This window comes from Pleurodeles waltl, chromosome 6, assembly GCF_031143425.1.
Source record: "Pleurodeles waltl isolate 20211129_DDA chromosome 6, aPleWal1.hap1.20221129, whole genome shotgun sequence".
NCBI lineage: Eukaryota > Metazoa > Chordata > Amphibia > Caudata > Salamandridae > Pleurodeles > Pleurodeles waltl.
The window spans coordinates 844,913,496-844,938,494 of record NC_090445.1 but is presented as its reverse complement, the minus strand read 5'-3'; the positions used below and the strand labels follow the sequence as shown (position 1 = coordinate 844,938,494).

The following is a 24,999-nucleotide window of genomic DNA, read 5'->3' as shown; positions in this document are numbered from 1 at the left end:
GAATGACCGTGGCGGTTTACCGCGGCCGCGGCTGTAGAATGGCGGTCTTCTGACTGGCGGTAAGGGCCTTTTACCGCCGAGATCAGAATGACCCCCATTGTGTTTCTAAAAGTTGGAACAGTTTTTAAGAATCTAAAACTATCTCTAGAACTTAGTTCAATCTTTTACAAAACATTTAAACTCTAAAAAGAATGCTAACAGGGACTAACACAAGGCCCTAGCAGGACTTTTTAAAAATTTAGAAAAATAGCTCAAATTAAAAAAATCAGTTTCTAATGACAATTTTGGGTGATTTAGTCATGTGATCAGGTATTGACTGAGTAGTCCAGCAAATGCAAAGTCTTGTACTCCACCGCTGATCCACCAATGTAGGAAGTTGGCTCTATATTTACTATTTCAAAGTAAGAAATAGCATGCACAGAGTCCAAGGGTTCCCCTTAGAGGTAAGATAGTGACAAAAAGAGATCATTCTAATGCTCTATTTTGTGGTAGTGTGGTCGAGCAGTAGGCTTATCAGAGGGTAGTGTTAAGCATTTGTTGTACACACACAGGCAATAAATGAGGAACACACACTCAAAAACTTACTCCAGGCCAGTAGGTTTTTATATAGAAAAATATATTTTCTTAGTTTTTTTAAGAACCACAGGTTCAAGATTTACAATCAATACTTTAAATGAAAGGTACTTCACTCAGGTATCATAGGAACTTTGAATCAGCAAAATCGCATGTACAGTTTTGGCAAAAATAGCAATAAGCTATTTTAAAACTAGACACAGCAATTTTCAACAGTTCCTGAGGGGAGGTAAGTATTTGTTAGTTTTGAAGGTAAGTAAACCACATACAGGGTTCAAAGTTGGGTCCAAGGTAGCTCACCGTTGGGGGTTCAGGGCAACCCCAAAGTTACCACACCAGCAGCTCACGGCCGGTCAGGTGCAGAGGTCAAAGTGGTGCCCAAAACGCATAGGCTTCAATGGAGAAGGGGGTGCCCCGGTTCCAGTCTGCCAGCAGGTAGGTACCCACGTCTTCGGAGGGCAGACCAGGGGGGTTTTGTAGGGCACCGGGGGGGGGGACAAGTCAGCACAAAAAGTACACCCTCAGCGGCATGGGGGCGGCCGGGTGCAGAGTGCAAACAGTCGACGGGTTTGCAATGGAGTTCAATGGGAGATCCAGGGGTCTCTTCAACGAAGCAGGCAGGCAAGGGGGGGGGGGGCTCCTCGGGGTAGCCACCACCTGGGCAAGGGAGAGGGCCGCCTAGGGGTCGCTCCTGCACTGGAGGTCGGATCCCTCAGGTCCTGGGAGCTGCGGGTGCAGTGTCTTTACCAGGTGTCAGGTTCTTAGAAGCTGCCAGTCGCGGTCAGGGGGAGCCTCTGGATTCCCTCTGCAGGCGTCGCTGGGGAGGGCTCGGGGGGGGCCAACTCTGGCTACTCACAGGGTCGCAGTTGCCGGGGAGTCCTCCCTGTAGTGTTGGTTCTCCGCAGGTCGAGCCGGGGGCGTCGGGTGCAGAGTGGAAAGTCTCACGCTTCCAGCGGGAAACATGCAGTCCTTTAAAGTTGTTTCTTTGTTTCAAAGTTGCAGTTTATTTGGAACAGGGCCGCTGTCCTCGGGAGTTCTTGGTCCTTTTAGATGCAGGGTAGTCATCTGAGGCTTCAGAGGTCGCTGGACCCTGGGGGATGCGTCGCTGTTGCAGTTTTTCTTGAAGTGGGGAGACAGGCCGGTAGGGCTGGGGTCAAAGCAGTTGGTGTCTCCGTCTTCTCTGCAGGGCTTTCAGGTCAGCAGTCCTTTTTCATCTTCAGGTTGCAGGAATCTATCTTGCTAGGTTCTGGGAGCCCCTAAATACTCAATTTAGGGGTGTGTTTAGGTCTGGGGGGTTAGTAGCCAATGGCTACTAGCCCTGAGGATGGCTACACCCTCTTTGTGCCTCCTCCCTGAGGGGAGGGTGGCACATCCCTAATCCTATTGGGGGAATCCTCCATCTGCAAGATGGAGGATTTCTAAAAGTCAGAGTCACCTCAGCTCAGGACACCTTAGGGGCTGTCCTGACTGGCCAGTGACTCCTCCTTGTTTTTCTCATTATCTCCTCTGGCCTTGCCGCCAAAAGTGGGGCCGTAGCCGGAGGGGGGCGGGCATCTCCACTAGCTGGAGTGCCCTGGGCGCTGTAACAAACGGGGTGAGCCTTTGAGGCTCACCGCCAGGTGTTACAGTTCCTGCAGGGGGAGGTGAGAAGCACCTCCACCCAGTACAGGCTTTGTTACTAGCCAAGGAGTGACAAAGGCACTCTCCCCATGTGGCCAGCAACATGTCTGGTGTGTGGCAGGCTGGCAAAACTAGTCAGCCCACACTAGAAGTCGGGTATGTTTTCATGGGGCATCTCTAAAATGCCCTCTGGGGTGTATCTCACAATAAAATGTACACTGGCATCAGTGTGCATTTATTGTGCTGAGAAGTTTGATACCAAACTTCCCAGTTTTCAGTGTAGCCATTATGGTGCTGTGGAGTTCATGTTTGACAGACTCCCAGACCATATACTCTTATGGCTACCCTACACTTCCAATGTCTAAGGTTTTGCTTAGACACTGTAGGGGCATAGTGCTCATGCACCCTGCCTTAGGGCTGTAAGGCCTGCTAGAGGGGTGACTTACCTGTGCCATAGGCAGTGTGAGGTTGGCATGGCACCCTGAGGGGGGTGCCATGTCGACTTAGTCATTTTCTCCCCACCAGCACACACAAGCTGGCAAGCAGTGTGTCTGTGCTGAGTGAGGGGTCCCCAGGGTGGCATAAGACATGCTGCAGCCCTTAGAGACATTCCCTGGCATCGGGGCCCTTGGTACCAGGGGTACCGGTTACAAGGGACTTACCTGGATGCAAGGGTGTGCCAATTGTGGAAACAAAGGTACAGTTTTAGGGAAAGAACACTGGTGCTGGGGCCTGGTTAGCAGGCCTCAGCACACTTTCAAATCATAACTTGGCATCAGCAAAGGCAAAAAGTCAGGGGGTAACCATGCCAAGGAGGCATTTCCTTACAGATGTCATGATATGTGGGGTAATTAGCAGTTTCTTCTCCATCACAGGGCACACTGGTCTGGCAAACAGGAAGGTGCTAGTGCTCAAGGCTCCAGGGGCAGGTGACCTTGAAGTCCTTAGTTGCTAGGAGACTGGCAAGCCTTGGCCCCAGTCCTGGTCACAGACAGAAGTCTTGCAGAGTTTCTCCTCCTTGCACACCTCAACAGGCTGCTTCACAGTTGACAGTTTTGTGGGTCTCGCACTCCCCTTCTTATAGTCCATTTCCAGACACCAAATGTGATTTGGAGTCGGAATCTTTAAATTTTGTTGGGGCTTTGTTTCCTTTTGAAGTGCCCTCTCCTCTGGCCTGTCCTTCCTCCAGAAAGCAGTCTATCACAACAGGAGTGACTCCGAATCTGGAAGCCACACAACACAGGGCATGGGAGTGACTAGGGGTTGACACTGGTATGTCAGCCACAATGCTATATGTATTAAAAGGTTACCCCAGGGCCACGACCCTCCTCTTTATGATTTTCTCAACAGCCCCATTTCCTTCCTGGGATCTGCCCAGGCTCCTTCCCAGTGACCTCTCTCTGAATCCAAAAGCACCCTTTGAAGTTTACTAAGGAGCCTGGTACTTCTTTCGTCCAGTGTGTTACACTCCGCTTACAGGAATGTAGCAATCCACAAATCTGTCTTGGAGGATTCCTTTACCTCCTCTTTCATGTTCCTCCTGTCTGCCCTGGGTATCCCCCCAAAAAAACAGAGTCTTACATGTATTAACCATTCACAGGCACATATGCATATAACATGTCTCTCACTCACACACATACATGCAGCACATGTGTAACACATATGCACTGCGCAGCGCTAAACACCAGATGTAGGCCGAAGGTGAGTTAAGCACACTGCATTGGAACTTTGAGTGAGTGAGACTGAAGGCCTCACTGTAGTGACAAGTAAAAAGGACTTGTTCACTCCTACTGATCATTATACTGTATGTTGCCTCCACCGGAATTGTAGTGCTTAACTAGTGGTAAAAGCAGTAGCCGTTCACCACTATGGGTGCTTTGGGCACCCCTCCTCATCCAAAAAGACTGCAGTCCATGAGATAGGCCCAGTAATGGCGCAAACTCATGATCATACAACAAAAATCAGCAATAAGGATCTAGACATCATTATACCCAGGGCACCGATGGCAGGCCTGCACATCTATTGTCATGCGAGGGACTTTTCCATCCTTGCCCTTTATTGTTTATATGTCAGACAGGGAGTTTAAAATCTGTATGGGAGCAAAGCCCAGTTCATTTTGACTCCCCTTTCTGTCCATGCTCCTTTGGTAGAGAGACATTACCTTCCTCATCCACATTCTTCAACACGTTCCTTACATCTTGCAGTAGTGAGACCCTGCCTCAACAAATGGCACTTCTGTTAAGCAACTTTCTTCACTTTCTATCCCTAGAACTTCCTCTCAGAGTATTAAAGTGAAATACTTATCATAATTGTGCCCCTAACGAACACCCGGATCTGTTTTTTACATGAAACCCTTTCCTTTGTGCTAACTTCCGCAGACAGTGACCTATTTTTGGAAGGAGATTTCAGTCTTGTCATTGAACTCGTGCTAGAGAGTTTGGCCAGTCTAGTCATTCGAGGGCTGTATCCCAAGGCAGGGTTAATTGGCAATCTGACATGGGTCTGGCAGATGTATATGGTGCTTCTTAAACCTCTCTGAGACCTTTCCTTCTTTTCTGCATCTCAACAGACTTGCCTGACACTATATAAACTTCAGAGCTCCCTTAGAGTCCTGGCTGCCAATGCACAAGCAGAGCTTGAGGTCTCCGCTTTATCTGATCATTCTCCTGTCCTGATTTTACTCCGAATTCCCTCTGGTCACACCAGGAGGCTAAAGGACAGTCTCCTCAATATCGACACTCCTTCAGGATCACATATCTGTCTTGTCGGAGACCCTAAAAGTGGTGGTCCTGTTGTCATTTGTAGCCTTCGCACCCAAACTCAACAAAGACAAGAAAAATAATTGTGCAAGTTGCTGGTCAGATTAAACAAAGATGGGATTGCAGCAGTTGCATCTGATTAGGACATTGCTTAGACATTCATACACTTTTATAGTGAACTTTATATAGCAGATAATGCAAATGTAGAGGAGGCAGACTTGTACCTCTCCATGGCCCAAATTCCCGGGTTCCTTCTGCAAAATGCTGCATTACTTAAAGCCGATATCAGAGCAGGCAAGTGATTATGAGTATAACCAACCTTCAACCCAGCATTGCCCCAGGCCTGAATGGGTACACACAAACCTCTTAGGAAACCTTCTGTGCCCTGCTCATGTACCTGTACAACTACTTCGGAGGAACTCGCAGACACCATGTTCAAAGCATTCATAACTGTAATCCCTAAGCTTCAGGAGGGCCCTTCATGGTGCTCTGCTCCTCCTACACAACCATAGCCCTCTTGAATGCTGATGCCAAGCTCATCACGGGCATTTTGAATAGACACCTTAAACCATAGATGTAGGGTCTGATAAACCAGAAACCTTCCTTGGGAATGTGTTCTGTTCATTGCTTACCATTGTCTTTGTGGTTTGCATATCACAATTCCTTGCTTTCTATTTGCTGACTGTTTTTGTTTTAGGCTGTCCAATTTGAGTTCGTCCTCACCCAAACATGGTTTACTGTATCCTTTTGAAATCTCACATTCTGTAAACGGGCCTTTAAATCTTGTTCTTATCTTTTCACATTTGCTGTGCATTTAAACACAAAGGTCAAATGTCAGGCTCCTTCTTCCAAAGGAGGCTGGTGTTTACTTTTGTTCTGTAACTTCAAATTGAGAGTGTCTATAGGAAATCAGGAGGAGTGCAGCTTACTCTCTCCATGGAGCCCTCTCAAGTCCCTGCTCTGCTTCAATTTATGAGGCTATAATAACACTTAAAATAGGCCTCTAAGGGTGGCAGGAGTGCACATACTTTGTGTCAACGCATATTTATGTTGAGGTTCTTCTATCAAAGCACTGTGGGCTTTTGATTAATGTGGCTTTCTAGTGAATGTCTAATGATCAGAGTTCCAACCCTTTTAATAAGAACACGCATAGGCAAGCCAAAAGGAGTAACCAACAGATCTACACTTAATGAGCAATAGCCTCTGTGTGTGCAATAAATGCAGTAGCACCCTCCCATAAAAAAACCTAGACAACACAGATTACTGCTTTCAGGAAAACTACAAACAGGAGCCTGGAAACAACTACAGTATTTACACTATAGCCTTAACCCCTTAGCTGCTGGGCCTTTTCCCCCCCAGGGCTGAGCCCTTTTTTGGCTATTTGGGGTAGTTCGCGCTTAGGGCTTCATAACTTTTTGTCCACATAAGCTAACCACGCCAAATTTGCGTCCTCTTTTACCAACATCCTAGGGATTCTAATGGTACCCAGAGTTGGTGGTTTCCCCTGGAGGAGACCAAGAAAATAGCCAAAATACAGTGAAAATTTTGTTTTTTCCAAAAAAATGGGGAAAAAGGGCTGCCGAAGAAGGCTTGTGTTTTTTCCCCTGAAAATGCCATCAACAAAGGGTTTCTGGTGCTGAAATCACTATCTTCCCACCTTTCAGGAACGGGCATACTTGAATCAGAAAACCAAATTTTTCAACACAAATTTGGCATTTTACTGGGACATACCCCATTTCTACTATATTTGGTGCTTTCAGCCTCCTTCCAGTTAGTGACAGGAATGGGTGTGAAACCAATGCTGGATCCAGGAATGCTAAACATTTCTGAAAACTAGACAAAATTCTGAATTCAGCAAGGGGTCATTTGTGTAGATCCTACAAGGTTTTCCTACAGAAAATAACAGCTGAAATAAAAAAATATTGAAATTGAGCTGAAAACAACAGCCATTTTTCTTTATGTTTTACTCTGTAACTTTTTCCTGCGATGTCAGATTTCTGAAAGCAATATACCGTTTTGTCTGCTGGACTCTTCTGGTTGCGGGGATATAAAGGGCTTGTAGGTTCATCAAGAACCCTAGGTACCCAGAGCCAATAAATGAGATGCACCCTGCAGTTGGTTTTCATTCTATACTGGGTATACAGCAATTCATTTGCTGAAATATGAAGAGTGAAAAAGAGGTATCAAGAAAACCTTAGCATTTCCAAAATGGGATCAAGATAAGGGTTTGAGGAGCAGTGGTTATTTGCACATCGCTGAATTCCGAGGTGCCCATACTAGCATGTGAATTGCAGGGCATTTCTCAAATAGACGTCTTTTTTACACACACTCTGATATTTGGAAGGAAAAAATGTAGAGAAAGATAAAGGGCAATAACACTTGTTTTGCTATTCTATGTTCCCCCAAGCCTCCCGATAAAAATGATACCTCACTTGTGTGGGTAGGCCTAGCGCCTGCGACAGGAAACGCCCCAAAGCGCAACGTGGACACATCCAAATTTTTGGAAGAAAACAGAGGTGTTTTTTGAGAAGTGCCTACCTGTAGATTTTGGCCTCTAGCTCAGCTGGCACATAAGGAAACCTACCAAACCTGTGCATTTCTGAAAACTAGAGACCTAGGGGAATCCAAGGAGGGGTGACTTGCGGGGCTCGGACCAGGTTCTGTTACCCAGAATCCTCTGCAAACCTCAAAAAGTGGCTAAAAAAACAAGTTTTCCTCACATTTCGGTGACAGAAAGTTCTGGAATCTGAGAGGAGCCACAAATTTCCTTCCACCCGGCGTTCCCCCAAGTCTCCAGATAAAAATGATACCTCACTTGTGTGGGTAGGCCTAGCGCCTGCGACAGGAAACGCCCCAAAGCGCAACGTGGACACATCCAAATTTTTGGAAGAAAACAGAGGTGTTTTTTGAGAAGTGCCTACCTGTAGATTTTGGCCTCTAGCTCAGCCGGCACCTAGGGAAACCTACCAAACCTGTGCATTTCTGAAAACTAGAGACCTAGGGGAATCCAAGGAGGGGTGACTTGCGGGGCTCGGACCAGGTTCTGTTACCCAGAATCCTTTGCAAACCTCAAAAAGTGGCTAAAAAAACAAGTTTTCCTCACATTTCGGTGACAGAAAGTTCTGGAATCTGAGAGGAGCCACAAATTTCCTTCCACCCGGCGTTCCCCCAAGCCTCCCGATAAAAATGATACCTCACTTGTGTGGGTAGGCCTAGCGCCCGCGACAGGAAATGCCCCAAAACAGAACGTGGACACATCACATTTTTTCATAGAAAACAGTGCCTACCTGTGGATTTTGGCCTCTAGCTCAGCCGGCACCTGGGGAAACCTAGCAAACCAGCACATTTTTGAAAACTAGAAACCCAGGGGAATCCAAGATGAGGTGACTTGTGGGGCTCGGACCAGGTTCTGTTACCCAGAATCCTTTGCAAACCTCAAAATGTGGCTAAAATAACACGTTTTCCTCACATTTCGGTGACAGAAAGTTCTGGAATCTGAGAGGAGCCACAAATTTCCTTCCACCCGGCGTTCCCCCAAGCCTCCCGATAAAAATGATACCTCACTTGTGTGGGTAGGCCTAGCGCCCGCGACAGGAAATGCCCCAAAACAGAACGTGGACACATCACATTTTTTCATAGAAAACAGTGCCTACCTGTGGATTTTGGCCTCTAGCTCAGCCGGCACCTGGGGAAACCTAGCAAACCAGCACATTTTTGAAAACTAGAAACCCAGGGGAATCCAAGATGAGGTGACTTGTGGGGCTCGGACCAGGTTCTGTTACCCAGAATCCTTTGCAAACCTCAAAATGTGGCTAAAATAACACGTTTTCCTCACATTTCGGTGACAGAAAGTTCTGGAATCTGAGAGGAGCCACAAATTTCCTTCCACCCAGCGTTCCCCCAAGTTTCCCGATAAATATGATACCTCACTTGTGTGGTTAGGCCTGGTGCCTGCGACAGGAATAGATCACACAACGGTCAATGTTGGTCCTTACGTGAGGCAGCTGTTGACCCTGGGGTGATCCATTCCTGACACAGGCACTAGGTGTAGGCACTCAAGTGGGGTAGTGTTTTTATCAGGACAGGTGAGGAGTCACTGGGTGGTAGGAATGTTGTGGATCCCAGCATATTCCTGTAGTTTGTGTGACAGAAATGCGAGAAAAATAGAGTTTTCTTTTCAACATTTCAGCTTTGCAGGGTATTCTGGGTAAGAAAACTTTGGGGAATCCACACAAGTCACACCTCTGTGGACTCCCCTGAATGTCTAGTTTCCAGAAATGTTTGGGTTTAGTGTGTTTCTCTATATGGCCGCCGAATCCAGGACCAAAAACACAGATGCCTGCCTTACAAAACCAGTTTGTTTTGCCATAGACAATTTTGATGTCTCCACAATATGATTTGGGTGGTGGAATTTGGGGCTGGACTAAATTGGGGAGCTCCCAAGAGAGCACTCTCTCTCTGCTTGCCGCCGCATTCACCTGCTCTCTGGGTTGGCCTAACCCACTATTACCCAGTTGCACGAACAGTTTGCGAAGGGACAGCAGGACTGTCCTCATCACCTCCCTCATAATGTACTGGAAGAGGAGTTTTCGAATGGGACTCCTCTGACTGAAAAATCACTCCCAGAGTCTGCGCCATTGTCCTATCCCTCAGATGCTGTCTCAGTATCTGATGTCTCAGTCGCTGATCCTATGTCAGAGCGGTCCTCTATAACCCGAGTGCAGGCAGCAGTCATCCATCAAGATGCCATCTCTGCTATTGGCTAAACTGTTGCTCTAAAACACTAGACTACGTAGACAGTCACAAAATCGATGGTGTGTGTGAGATACGTGCAACAGTAGAGGCCACCTTACCTGCGCTTCTTCCCTCAATCAGCACGTACTTTCAAGACACTCAAAAAACACCTTGTCACATACCATTCGTCACAGTCTTTAGCACCTCCTGCGCCAAGTCCAACAATCATTATTGGTGCTCCCACTCCCTCCTCCTCGGATTCCCTCATTACCACCCAGCAAAAGTGCCCTTCATCTCTCCATAGACTTTACTAATGTACTCAGCTATTTACATAAAATACAGATGTGCTCTTTGCAGTAGGCATATAAACCTTCTGCGCTTCTTTATGGCACTAAAACTGCCACTAGACAAGTCGGACCCTTTTCCCCCCAGGGAAACCACACACATATTGACAAAAGTGATATATATATATATGACAGCCAACCACCTGAAACTCAACTCCAGCAAAACCGAAATAATCCTCTTTGGCCCACACAAAAACACCTAGGGACCCCCCATGGTGGCCCACCACGCTAGGCCCTGCACCCACCCCCGCCAACCACGCACGCAACCTCAGCATCATCCTAGACTCCTCCCTCTCGATGACCCAACAAATCAACGCTCTTACCTCCTCATGCTTCAACAAACTCCGTATACTGAAAAACATTCAAATGGATCCCCACAGAGACCAGAAAAACTGTCACTCACGCACTCATCAGCAGCAGGCTTGATTACGGAAACGCCCTCTACGCCGGCACCACTCTAAAACTCAAGCGCAAACTACACGCATCCAGAACTCAGCAGCACGACTCATCCTCGACCTCCGCCGACACGAACACATCTCTCCACACCTCAAATCCCTCCACTGGCTCCCCATTGACAAAAGGATCACCTTCAAGATCCTCATCCTCGCACACAAATCACTCCACAACACAGGCCCTGCCTACCTCAACGAGAGTCACCTTCCACACCCCCACACGAAACGTCCGCTCAGCTGACCTCTCTCTCGCCTCTGTCCCCCGCATCAAACACACCACCACCGGAGGCAGATCCTTCTCCTACCTTGCACCCAAAACCTGGAACGCACTCACAACCCACCTTCGCAAGACCCAAAACCTACTTCTTTTCAGGAAGGGCCTCAAAACCTGGCTTTTTGAACAGTGAACCTCCCAGCCCCTTCCCCCCCCCCCACCCCCCCCAGCGCCTTGAGACCCTCACAGGTGAGTAGCGCGCTTTATAAATCTCTTTGATACAGATCTACCTCTATATATATATATATATATATATATATATATATCTACATAGATATATCTATAGATATATCCATGTACCTAGATATATCTATCTACATAGATATATATAGATATATATATATACATATATATTTTTTTAGTTGTTGTATGGTTTCCTTGGGGGCCAAAATGGCCCCCAGGGAAACCCTACAACATCTAAAAAAAAAAATTGCTCCCACAGGGGGTCACCCTGCCCACGGGCGACCCCCTGTCATTTCATTTTTTATTTATTTTTTATTTTTTGAAAAAAAAAAAAATCCCCTGGGGGGGGGGGGGGCGCAATCGCGCCCCCGACCTGGGGGCACCTACCTTTAAAAAAATAAATAAAAATTATGCCGGGTGGGGGCGGCCCGTTTTCCGGGGGGGGCCGCCCCCCAAAAGTGAAATCCCTGGTGTCTAGTGGGGTTTCCTGGCCCCCGATCGCAGCTGTGCTGCGATCGGCGGCCAGGAAACCGTTTGAAAAGGCCTTGTAAGAAAGGGGAGAGTCTCCCCTTTCTTACGAGGCCTTTTCAAAGTGTTTCCAGGCCCCCCCGATCGCAGCTGTGCTGCGATCGGGGGGGCCAGGAAACCTGAAAATGTTTCCTGGCCCCCGATCGCAGCACAGCTGCGATCGGGGGCCAGGAAACACTTTCAGGAAGGCCTCGTAAGAAAGGGGAGACTCTCCCCTTTCTTACGAGGCCTTCCCGAACGTGGAAAAGGCCGTTTTCCCCATCAAAGCAGGAAGCGGCCGCAAGGCTGCTTCCTGCTTTGATGGGGAAAACACCTTTGAAACGTCAGCGCGCCAAAGGGGCGGGTGGGGGGCAGGGGGAGACACGGTAGCTTCCGTGACTCCCGGGGGGAGTAAAAAAAAAAAAAAAAAGTCGCACCCGAGGATTTATTAATGCCCTTCCTGGTGTCGGCCACTGGTCGTGACCCGCACCAGGGAGAGTGTGTGGGCGTCGGCCACTGGCCGACGCCCGCACCAAAGCGGTTAAATAGCCTGCCTATGTCAAGACATAGGGGGTCATTACAACATTGGCGGTACAAGGCGCTTACCGCCGTGCAGAAGACCGCCAACACATCGCCGCGGCATTCCGCCACAGCTATTATGACACACACCACGGAATCCGCCGAAATTCAGACACCCACACAATCCCGCCACACCAAAGGTCAGCGATAAACATGCGGAAACAAATCCTCCACCTCCACGCCAACAGAAACACGCCTATGCTATTACGACACACGAATCCACGCGGCGGTCTTGCAACCACGGTATTCCATTGGCAGTACACACCGCCGCACTCAAAATACACACACTCTTACAAAACACAGCCACATTGGACAATTCCAAATACACACACCTGATACACATACCACTCCCACACACCCAACTCAATATAAAACACACACCCACATCACCTACAAACCCCTACGACCCAAAATTAGAGAGAAGGCCAGAGAGAGACAGCACAGAATAGAGAACCCCATCACACAGAGGCACACTACACCATCACCCACACAACATCCACGCAAAAAACACCACATACCACTACACTCACCACAACCATCAACACATACACCACCGCACACATCACACACACCACCCCATGGCACGCCAAAGACACCCCCACTTTTCCAAAGAGGAGCTCAGGGTCATGGTGGAGGAAATCCTACTGGTAGAGCCACAGCTATTTGGCTCACAGGTACAGCACACATCCATAGCCAGGAAGATGGAGATATGGCAAAGAATAGTCGACAGGGTCAACGCTGTGGGACAGCATCCAAGAAATAGGGAGGACATCAGGAAGAGGTGGAACGACCTACGGGGGAAGGTGCGTTCCACGGTATCCAGGCACCACATCGCGGATCAGCGGACTGGCGGCGGACCCCCACCTCCTCCCCCACAACTAACAACATGGGAGGAGCAAGTCTTGTCCATCTTGCAAACCTAAGGGCCTCGCAGGAGTCGTTGGAGGAACGGACACTGGTAAGTCAAATCTTAACTATCATATCCCCCACCTTACCTGCATGCTATCACACACCACCACCCTCACACCCTCCCCTATCACCCTAACTCCTCACTAATGTACCCATAACACCAACCACCCATCCCAACACCAAGACCTGCATGACACAACTAAGCATGGATACCCATCACTAAAGTATGCCCACTGCACATACCCAGAACACCCCCCAACCATCACCACACAAGCCCCCACACAGGAATGCCTGCACTGGTGTACACGCACACCCAACCATTGCACACCATGAAACACACACATGCAATTATCATGTACTTATACCCCCGCAGGAACCCGAAGGACCGTCGCCACACCAGAGGGTCCAGACAACACCACTCCACCCCCAGAAGAGGCCCACAGTGACGACAGCAGCTCTGCCCTACTGGATCTTGACGACCAGCCCGGACCATCGTGGGCCTCAGGACAGTCGGTTCCCCTTGCCCAGGCACAGCCCAACACTGACCTTCCACCCTCTGGTAACACCAGCACAGCACCCACCCAGCGGGCCCATACCTCCCTACCCAGGACGGGTCAATCAGCGGTGTGTCCACCACTACAGGGCACCCAGGGTAACCCACCACCCCAACAACAGGGACCTGGGGGTAGTGGTAGTGGGCACACGGTCCAGGGGATGGAGGCACAGGAACACAGGGGAACTGGGAGGGCTGCTGTGCGACAGAGGGAGGACAGGCCAAGGGAACCTACTCTCAACGAGACCCTCTCCTCCATCATGGGAGCATACCACCACTCCCAGGAGATGATGGCCACGGTCCTGGACAAGTTGCAGGAGACCCTGCGTCTGCAGGAGGAGCAGTGTTTGGGGTTCAGGGAGGAGCTCAGGACCATCGGCTCTGCCCTGGGCACCATCGTAGGGGTGCTGACGGACATTCAAAAGACCTTGAGGGACACCGTGGCACTCCAAGGGGCCCCTGACACTAGCCACGACGATGAAATGCCCACCACCTCCGCCGGCGCTAGTGGACAGGACGCCCCACCACAGGACCAACACACCAGCACCCCACCCCCTGCAGACGGACAACCACCACAAAAGCGGTCCCTGAGATCCAGGAACAGGACAGAGCAAAATGGCAAGACCCCCGCCAGGAAATAAGAGCACCCCGATTGTCCCCCCCACTGTCCCACTTTGTTACCCTGTCTAAATCGGAACTGCCCCAGCTCCACTTCCAATGGCCAGATGTGCAATGTACCTGTGAGACTAATAGACTGGACTCTGCCATGGACATTCTTCCACCATAACCCATCCCCATTTCACAACCCCCCTTCATGTTTATGCACTTAAATAAACACCCTTGAAACACTGTTAAAACTGGAGTCAGTCAATGAATTTGAACTTTGTATTGTCAATCACAGTGTCAAAAATGGTTACCCATTGGAAGGCCAACATACCAATGTCACACATCATAAGCCTTTCAAGGGTGCAAGCTGTTGACACGTAGGTTACCACATTTGTGAAACTGAAATGGAAGGGGACAACTCAGTTAACAAATAGTGAGTGAAATGTAGGTAAAGGATAGAGGTAGACGTGTGAAAGGTAATGTAATGTTAAACCAGAAAACATTCTCACCTGTGTCTCACTGGAAATATTGCTGTATGATTGACTCCCTGTTGTCGTTTTCTTCTTCATCAGCTTCCTCCTCATCACTGTCCACAGGCTCCACAGGCTCCACCGCTGCTACAACACCGTCATCTGGATCATCCTCCTGCAGAAAAGGCACCTGGCGTCGCAATGCCAAGTTATGGAGCATGGAGCAGGCGATGATGATGTCGCACACCTTCTTCGGTGAGTAGAATAGGGACCCACCTGTCATATGGAGGCACCTGAACCTGGCCTTAAGGAGGCCGAAGGTGCGTTCGATAACCCTCCTAGTCCGCCCATGTGCCTCATTGTAGCGTTCCTCTGCCTTGGTCCTGGGATTCCTCACTGGGGTCAATAGCCAGGACAGGTTGGGGTAACCAGAGTCCCCTAATAGCCATACACGGTGCCTCTGGAGTTGACCCATCATATCAGGGATGCTGCTATTCCGCAGGATGTAGGCGTCCTGCACAGAGCCAGGGAACATTGCATTTACCTGCGAGATGTACTGGTCTGCCAAACAGACCATCTGGACATTCATCGAATGATAACTCTTCCTGTTCCTGTACACCTGTTCACTCCTGCGGGGGGGACCAGAGCTACATGGGTCCCATCAATGGCACCTATGACGTTGGGGATATTTCCAAGGGCATAGAAGTCACCTTTCACTGTAGGCAAATCCTCCACCTCAGGGAAAATGATGTATCTCCTTACGTTTTTCAGCAGGGCAGACAACACTCTGGACAACACGTTGGAAAACCTAGGCTGGGACATCCCTGATGCCATGGCCACTGTTGTCTGAAATGACCCACTTGCAAGGAAATGGAGCACTGACAGCACCTGCACGTCAGGGGGGATTCCTGTCGGATGGCGGATTGGTGACATCAGCTCTGGCTCCAACTGGGTACATAGTTCCTGGATTGTGGTACGGTCGAACCGGTAGGTCACGATCAAATGTCTCTCTTCCATTGTCAACAGGTCCACCAGCGGTCGGTACACCGGCGGATTCCGCAATCTTCCAATATGTCTCAACTGACGGTGCCTAAGAAGGACAACAGCGAAGAAACTGTCACCATTCCTTCAGGCATGTACCCACAGTCACACACAAGACTACAACAGACAATTAACCCATCCGGGAAAAGTTTTGAGTGTAGGCCTCGGTATGTGTGACGCAGTAGTAAATGAAGCCATGTGGGCCCCTGAAATGGCGGCTGCCTGACCTCTAAACTGGGACAATGGAATTGTGGGGTAACTGCGTTGGCGTTGGACACCGTCGTGGTAGGCGGTCGTAGACCGCGGCGCAATGCTGCATTGGTTAACATTGGACCCTATGGGTCCCAGGAGCCAATGAACAGGTGCGCTGGCGGTGATGATGCGCCCCGCCGCGGACGTCACCACCATTTTCTATCTGTTCACTCACTAGATACCTGACGTTCGACAGGAGAGGACCTACACTGCTAGTGCTGCTGTGACCTCGGTCTGGAAGCGACGATGGCTGCTGCGTCTGGGGAAAGGGCCCCTGCCTTCAATGCACAGGAGTTGGAGAAGCTTGTGGATGGTGTCCTCCCCCAGTACACGCTACTCTACGGTCCTCCAGACCAACAGGTTTGTACACAGGGAGCACGTTGGATGGGCTAGGCCTGGGTGGACAGGGATGGGTGGGAGAGCGAAGGGGGCAGAGTTCTTACAACAGAAAAGCATGGGGATGAATGGGCCACATGGACAGAGTAGGGAGGGGGCCACTCACATTGACGGTGCAGTAGGTAATGACTGTTCCTCTTTCCTTGTGCATGTCATGTAGGTCAGCGCCCACCAGAAGAGGGACATTTGGCGTGCCATCACCAAGGAAGTCCGGACCCTGGGGGCCCACCAGAGACGGGGCACCCACTGCCGTAAGAGATGGGAGGACATTCGCCGCTGCAGCAAGAAGACGGCAGAGGCTCAGCTGGGGATGGCCTCCCAATGTGGGAGGGGTGCCCGTTGCACCATGACCCCCCTGATGTTCCGGATCCTGGCGGTGGCCTACCCGGAGTTGGATGGGCGCTTAAGGACATCACAGCAGACACAAGGGGGTGAGTACAACCTCATTCTGTGGACTTTGCGTGCAGTGGAGGTGTCTGGGTGGGAGAGGTGGGCTGTGGGTGTCCCTAGGCCAGGGCGAGTAAGGTAGGCAAGGCCCCTTCGTAATGTAGGCCATGTGGGACTCTACCTCAGCTCAGAACAGAGGCAAGTTGATGTCTAGTTGTCCCTTTGCCATCCATGTGTGCAGAATTCTACCATTGCCATGAAGGCCATATCCCAGAAATTGCATGTGCAGAGGTCAGGAGCACGGCGTAATGCATGGGGCTGCTGCGTCTGTCTTGTCCGCCAACGGTAGCGGTATGCCATGCACTAAAACTCTCTTTCTTCTGTCTCCCCCCCTTTTCCTGCTCTCCCTGTCCTTTTGTACATCAGCATCATCAGGCGGAGGTACAGTGGCACCGGAGCACGAGGGAGCTGCATCCCACATGGCCATGGAGGGCCACACCACAGACTCTGAATGCACCAGTGGGACGGAGGGCGAGGGGAGCTTCACGTCGGCCACAGGATCACCAACCAGCGACACGGACTCGTCCGCCGATGTGAGCTCCCCTGTGGTGGCGGCACCATTGTGCGCCCCACTTCTTCAGGTACAGCCGCCACCTCCCCTACCAGCACCGCCCTCCCAGCAGCCCCTCAGCCTTTGCCCCGTGCCCGCTCACCCAGGAGGGTGGGCTTCACCTTCGCCCCAGGCACCTCAGGCCCTGCCCCTGTCACCCCTGCTGCCCTCAGTGAGGAGGCCATTGACCTCCTCAGGTCACTCACTGTTGGGCAGTCTACCATTGTGAATGCCATCCAGGGTGTAGAACGAGATTTGCAACACGGTAATGCATTCCTGGAAGGCATTCATTCTGGTCAGGCTGTCCTTCAGCGAACCCTGCAATCTCTGGCCTCAGCACTGATGGCAGCCATTGTCCCTGTGTCCAGCCTCCCCCCTCCAACTTCCTCCACCCAGACCCAATCCCCTGTACCCCAGCCCATCCCAAGCACACCTACAGACCAGCAGGCACACAAGTCAACACCCAAAAGTAGCTCAAGCAAACATAGGCACCACACACACCACAGGCACTCACACAAGCATCACACCCATACAGACACAGCAACATCCACTGTCTCCACTGTGTCCCCCTCCTCCTCTTCTCCCTCCTCCCTCCCAGTCTCGTCTACACACACACCTGCATGCACCACATCTACAGGCACTAGGACTTGCACCAGGACACCCAGCACCCCAAGCCGCTCACCTGCACTCACCACCTCCACTGCCATTTACACGTCCCCTGTGTCCTCTCCCAGTGTGTCTGTGACGCCCCCTCCCAAAGTACACAAATGCCGGCAATCACTCACCCAACATCCATCCACCTCACGACAGCCTCCAGTACCTGCACCTGCACCGAAAACACCTAAAGTGACACCTCCTACAACCACCTCCACTCCCAGACCCCCTCCAGCTACCCATCCCAGTGTCCGTCAAACTGTCCCTATGTCAAATTGACCTGTTTGCCCCCCCCCACCCCCCCCCCCCTCCAGTTCATCAGTCCCATCGTAGCGCCTCAGCCAAAAAGCCTCCAGTGCCAGTGGTGCGTTTTCCAGGTTTTTGGAGTGCACCATCCACCAGGGCAGGCAGTAGGACCCGGAGCCAAGGCACTGGCAGCCCACCCCCTGTAAAGGCTCCAAAATTGGGGAGTGGACGACGGGACCGTGTCAAGACTCCTGGTGGGACAACAACTGAAATGGGATCGAAGGCGATTGGTGAGTCCGCTGTCACTCCAAAGAAGGTGGGGAAGGTCCCGAGGAAGTCTGCCCAGCCTGTTGTGAGTGTCACGGTGGAGAAGTGGACCATCATTTCCGGTGGTCGAGACACAACCGCCAGCACCGTCGTTACTGGTCAGGAGACCACCGCCAGAGTCACAGCCCAGGAGGGCTCAAGTATCGTTACTGGTCAGGAGACCACCGCCACCGCTGGAGTCACAGCCCAGGAGGGCCCAAGTATCATCACTGGTCCAGAGACCACCACCAGAGTCACAGCCCAGGAGGGCTCAAGTATCGTTACTGGTCAGGAGACCACCGCTGGAGTCACAGCCCAGGAGGGCCCAAGTATCATCACTGGTCCAGAGACCACCACCAGAGTCACAGCCCAGGAGGGCTCAAGTATCGTTACTGGTCAGGAGACCACCGCCGGTGTCACAGCCCAGGAGGGCTCAAGTATCGTTACTGGTCAGGAGACCACTGCCGGAGTCACAGCCCAGGAGGGCTCAAGTATCGTCACTGGTCAGGAGACCACCGCCAGAGTCACAGCCCAGGAGGGCCCAAGTATCGTTACTGGTCAGGAGACCACCGCCAGAGTCACAGCCCAGGAGGGCCCAAGTATAGTCACTGGTCCAGAGACCACCGCCAGAGTCACAGTCCAGGAGGGCTCAAGTATTGTTACTGGTCAGGAGACCACAGCCACCGCCGGAGTCACAGCCCAGGAGGGACCAGGATCCCACAGCCCCACTGGGCAATGATGGAACTTTAAGCCACACACCAATGTCCAGTGTGGAGATCGTCATGCCACACACCAATGTCAGTATCCGAACCGCCATGTCAGAGCACCGCTGAACAGGGCAAAGACTGCCATGGCTAAGCACCGCTGAACAGGGCAAAGACTGCCATGGCTAAGCACCGCTGAACAGGGCAAAGACTGCCATGGCTAAGCACCGCTGAACAGGGCAAAGACTGCCATGGCTAAGCACCGCTGAACAGGGCAAAGACTGCCATGGCTAAGCACCGCTGAACAGGGCAAAGACTGCCATGGCTAAGCACCGCTGAACAGGGCAAAGACTGCCATGGCTAAGCACCGCTGAACAGGGCAAAGACTGCCATGGCTAAGCACCGCTGAACAGGGCAAAGACTGCCATGGCTAAGCACCGCTGAACAGGGCAAAGACTGCCATGGCTAAGCACCGCTGAACAGGGCAAAGACTGCCATGGCTAAGCATCGCTGAACAGGGCCAAGACCGCCATGTCAAAGCATCGCTGAACAGGGCCAAGACTGCCATGGTGAAGACCGCTGAACAGGGCAAAGACTGCCATGGCTAAGCATCGCTGAACAGGGCCAAGACCGCCATGTCAAAGCACCGCTGAACAGGGCCAAGACCGCCATGGTGAAGACCGCTGAACAGGGCAAAGACTGCCATGGTGAAGACCGCTGAACAAGGCAAACACCGTGTGGCTATGAATAGTCCGCCACATCAGGCATCCTTATCCCATGTGCAGCTGGGACAGTGACAGGACATGAACTTTCACAGGGAGACTCATCCTGTCTGGGCACCAGTCCCACCCAGTACCAGTAGAGAACTGCAGATACTTGCGAAAATTTTGCTTTGCTTTCCCCAGTATGGTCTAGTGGGCAACCCACCCACTGTAAAGACTTGTGAGACTGTGGCTTTGCACTCCCCAGGATGTAACAGTGGGCAACCCACCCACTGTAAAGACTTGTGAGACTGTGGCTTTGCACTCCCCAGGATACATCAATGGGCATGGAGCCCCGTTGTGGATCTGGCTTCGCATTCATGTGGCTGAGGTGCCCCCCCCTTCCCTTCCCCCTGAGGTGCCTGTAGTGTTTCTATCTGATGCCCCGGCAGTGTTCTCTCGGATTTTGGTCAGGTATCTATTGTGGGCCTCGCCCATGCATTTTTGGACTGTTGGTGCACGGACATTGTTGTGTACATATCTGCACTACTTCTTGTATTGTATATTTAAATATGACAGATTTTGAGATATATCAGTAGTTTTTTGTATGACATGTATATTGGCACATTACAATGTTTGGCCGCAATTCGCTTTGTCTTAGCATTCTTCCTGGGGGATTGTGGGTTCTTAATGTGATATTTTTTACTGCATTGGTGTGTATGTTGTGATATGCGAGGGTGGGGGTTTTTGGTGGGTGTCCCCCTAACTTTTGCCTCGCCCGTGTCGTAGATGCAGTACTCACCGGTATCTTCTGTGCCTACGTCGCTGTTGGTCGTAGAGGAGCAGAAAGACAAAGGCAGGTAGTATTTGGAGTTCCGGCTCCATGGAGTCGTCGTTCCTCGTGGAGTGTGTTAAGGTGAGCGTTTTCCCATAGCAAAAGCTGTTTCCGCCATGTTTTTATCCACGGAGAATCCGCCCCGGAAAAGGTGGCGGATTGGCCTGTCATAATAGTGTGGGCGGTACATTGTCTCCCGCCTGTCTGTTGGCGGTGACCGCCGCGCTGTTTGTCTGTACCGCTGTGGCGGGCGATGTGTTAAAGTGGCTGTCTTTGTTGGCGGTTTCCACCAGTGTCGTGATTCCCTTTTTTTCTCTGCCGGCCTGTTTGCGGTATTTCCGCAGCTTTAACACCGTCCGCCAGGGTTGTAATGACCACCATAGTTTTTATACTATTTGGTGGTTGTGTGTTTTGTCGGCAATAAAATAGGTTAACAGGTTCCACTGAAACACCAATTGCCTACCATCAGGGCCAGCTTTAGCTCTCCAGGCGTCTGATGCAACACTCTATACCACTTCACTGTGCTGCTATACTCTGCTTTGCACCCCTCAATACAAGTGCGCTCTACTATACACCACTGCACTCTTTGTCACTGCACTATATACCAGTCCAGTCTATGCCACTCCACTCTACTCTGTACCATTCCACTCTACACCAATCCACTTTACACTAATCCACTTTAAGTAATTCTACTCTGCAACACTGCACTTTATGCCATTACTCTGCCACTGCACTCTAGCCTGCACCACTCCACACCACTCTACCTGAAATCACTCCACTCTATGCCACTTCACTCTATTCTGAAACAGTCCACTGTACGCCATCCACTCTACACCACTGCACTCTACTTTGCACTACTCTCTTCTGTGCCACATCACTACACTGCTCTACTCATCACTACAATCTATGTCAATGCACTGTACACCACTTTACTCAAAACCAATACACTCTAAGGGCCAGATGTAGGAAAGCTTTAGCGACTCACAAACGGCGAAAAACGCCGTTTGCGAGTCGCTAAAGCCCATCTGGTATGTAGAAATGCATTTTGCGAGTCGGAACCGACTCACAAAATGCATTTCCGAGTCGCAAATAGGAAGGGGTGTTCCCTTCCTATTTGCCAGTCGCACTGGTATGCAATTCCATTTGCGACCGCAAAATGGACTCGCAGTTACCATCCACTTGAAGTGGATGGTAACCCAGTCGCAAACGGGAAGGGGTCCCCATGGGACCCCATCCCCTTTGTGTCTGGCCTAAAAAATACTTTTTCAGAGCAGGCAGTGGTCCAATGGACCACTACCGGCCCTGAAAAATACCGAAACAAAAGGTTTCGGTTTATTTTTCAAAGTGCAGCTCATTTTCCTTTAAGGAAAATGGGTTGCACTTTGAAAAAAAAAAACTGCTTTATTTAAAAGCAGTCACGGACATGGAGGTCTGCTGTTCCCAGCAGGCCTCCATCCCCGTGAGTGCCCTGAATCGCTAATAATGAGGTGGGTCTTTGCGACCCCATAGCGACTCGCAGAAGGTGTCTGAGACACCTTTCTGCATCCCAAATTGCGACTTGCAATTTGCGAGTCGCAAGGACACGCAAATTGAAAGTCGCAATTTGGGACTTTGCTACATCTGGCCCTAAGTTGTTGCACTCTATGCTAAACTACTCTGCACCACTGTATTTCACACCACTTCACTCCACAACACTACACTCCACAACACTACACTGTACGATACTCCATTCTCACGCTCTACTCCATTAAACTCTACTCCTCTCTGACAATCTACTTCACTCTGTAATATTGTCACTACTCTATGCCAGTCTACAACACTTCTCCACTCTACAGCACTCTGTGCAACTCCTTCTATGCCCATTTACTCCACTCTATTCTACAACACTACTCCACTCTATGCTTCTCCATTGTACGCCACTGTACACCACTCCATAAATCTCCAGTCTACTCCACTTCACGACACTCCACTCCACGCTACTTTCTGTTACCTCACTCACTTTTAGCCATGCTGAACAGCAGCCACGCTGGTGTGCAATATGGCTAAAACATTTTGGCCAAAGCCCATAACTCTTGCATAGGCGAGACCTATTGGCATTGCCAATGCTTGTTTATAGCAGTCATCCCAGCAATGTATCCCGGTTGATACTTTTGGACAAAAAGTAATCTAGTGGCATACTTCCATGATGTACCTATTTGAAGGTCTCCCTTCCTCCTCCCTGAATCACCCACACAGCCTGATCCTCCTTCCCTGCCACATCTTTCATCCCCACCAGCCGGTGGTTGTCGGTGAGTGTATGTGCTATAACATCTTTTCAATAAATAGATTTAAACCATAAAGAGGAACACTGCCTGCAGAATGTCCCGCTTTCATTTTGTGTGATACTAAGGGTGATGCTTCTGAAAGGATGCAATGCCTGGGCCTGTGTTTATCCCTTATTGTCCTATTTCAGAGCATTGACCCTTGAATTTGTTCACTTCAATGTCTACACTGCAGAGACGTGCCGTTGAAACCCAGATCAATTTAGCAGAATCTTTTGTACTGAGGGAAAGTACACTTCGCTTCATCACCCACCCAGCCACAAGTCTACTAAATACATTCGCTGTCTTGTGGCAATAACTTGATGTGGTAACAGTGTGTTTTAGTTTTATTTTATGATCGGTATGATCATGATAACTTAGTTGTAATTCACAAGAGGAACATGGCTAACAATTTTATTTCATTGATTGTACAGAGGTCCCCAGGTTACTGATCTGTTAAAAGTGAGCTTTCGGGAGTTTGGTTGAACACTACAGCGCACGTCCTCCACGGCGGCGTCCTTGATTTCTGCAATGTGTAATATCCTGCCCAATGGAACTAAAGAGCACGCGCTACTACAATACAAAATGTACTAGGCTAGAGTGCATAACATGTAAACCATGTGTTACTGTAGCTTTCGCACATTTGTGAGATGCTGCAAGTCATTCACCTTTTCTATATGTTTTGCAGCCCATGCTGCCTTCTTCTGGAAAGGTCCGAATATGTAAATAACGACCCAAATGATTTAATGTGCAATCTAGAGCCTTCCAATTAAGCATAATTAACATTTCAGAATTTGGATGATTCAGAGCTGCCGATGGTATGGCAGGGGAAGATCCTGTTACGCGACGACAAGCCTTCTGATTGGTGAAAAATGTCCTGTGCTCATAGGGAGGGTACCTGCAAGGGCCTTGTAATTCACTCCATTGTGCTAGAACAAGCTTTGAAAATATTGAGCAAGCCCAGTAATTCAAGTGACCCATCGCCACAGGCAAGGTCTTCTTTTGTAAAGCAACAGGGCACTAAGAAACGAGTCAATCGGTAAATGTATGAAATATTTACTTTTTGCGTGTTGAACATATCAAGTCAGTTATTCAACATACTTGATAAGTGTTGCAGTAAATTTCCAGCCTTTTTATAAATGTGTATCTTGCTCTCCAATGGCCGCTAGTTACCCTGCTGAGCTAATCTGTCTTCTCTGCTGCTGGCCTCTTGCTTTGATTGACATTTGCTCAGCCCCCTCCCTCCTTGTAGACAAAACAAAGTTGTGGCATACAGGAGAGAAGATGGATGTGTCACTTTTCATTCAACATTGGTGAACGTGTGATATGCACACAAATGGCAAAGCACACCCAATGATAAACATAGTCAAACAACCTAGCGTTTTGTGATGGAATTTCTTTTAATAGGCCATTTCATTAAGGGGGGACCTCTGTTGTCTTATTGTTGCTGGTGACCTATCAGTTTGTAATTTTATGAATCAATTTGTATGTTTTTTTTTTTTTTTTTTCACTTCTTTTAGTTTGATGCCCTGGATCCAACTAGATGATGACGTACTATACCTATCTCAGGCCGAAGATATCCGGTCTTACCAGCTACGTCCTGATAATAATGGCTTTCACCGCCGGCCCTTATCGGTGTTTTCGGGTCACAGAGAAGACGTGTGCCGATTTGTTATTTCCAGCTCTCATATCGTCAGCGGAGGAGGGTAAGCATAGCTCTGTAACTTTGAACTTTGTCGCCTGCTTGAGATTGTGTCCGATACAATCGTGCATTTTACATTGAAAAGGAAGATTTTTTTTTATTTGCCTGTAAGATTTGACCCCATGGATGGGTTTGCCCCAAAATTGGCAATGAAGGTTACTACCATGCTTCCCACGTTATGAAGGGAAGAGCGCAAGTTCAATGACACACAATCACAGCCCTTATGTATGGAGCCCACCATCATGGTTTTCTGTCTGCCCACTGATGTCACGCTCAATCAAAAAAAAGTTTCATATTAATCA

At 49.9% G+C, this 24,999-nt stretch overlaps 1 protein-coding gene across 2 annotated transcripts in view; it reads left to right on the top strand.

The window, feature by feature from the left end:
- The window catches only part of FBXW4 (F-box and WD repeat domain containing 4), a 559,762-nt gene that overhangs the window by 88,185 nt on the left and 446,578 nt on the right, over positions 1-24,999 (top strand). For both annotated transcript variants that reach the window (XM_069239564.1, XM_069239565.1), the window contains exon 3: positions 24,516-24,701. In XM_069239564.1, coding sequence (XP_069095665.1) covers positions 24,516-24,701 — 186 coding nt within the window. The remainder of the gene's footprint in view (positions 1-24,515; positions 24,702-24,999) is intronic.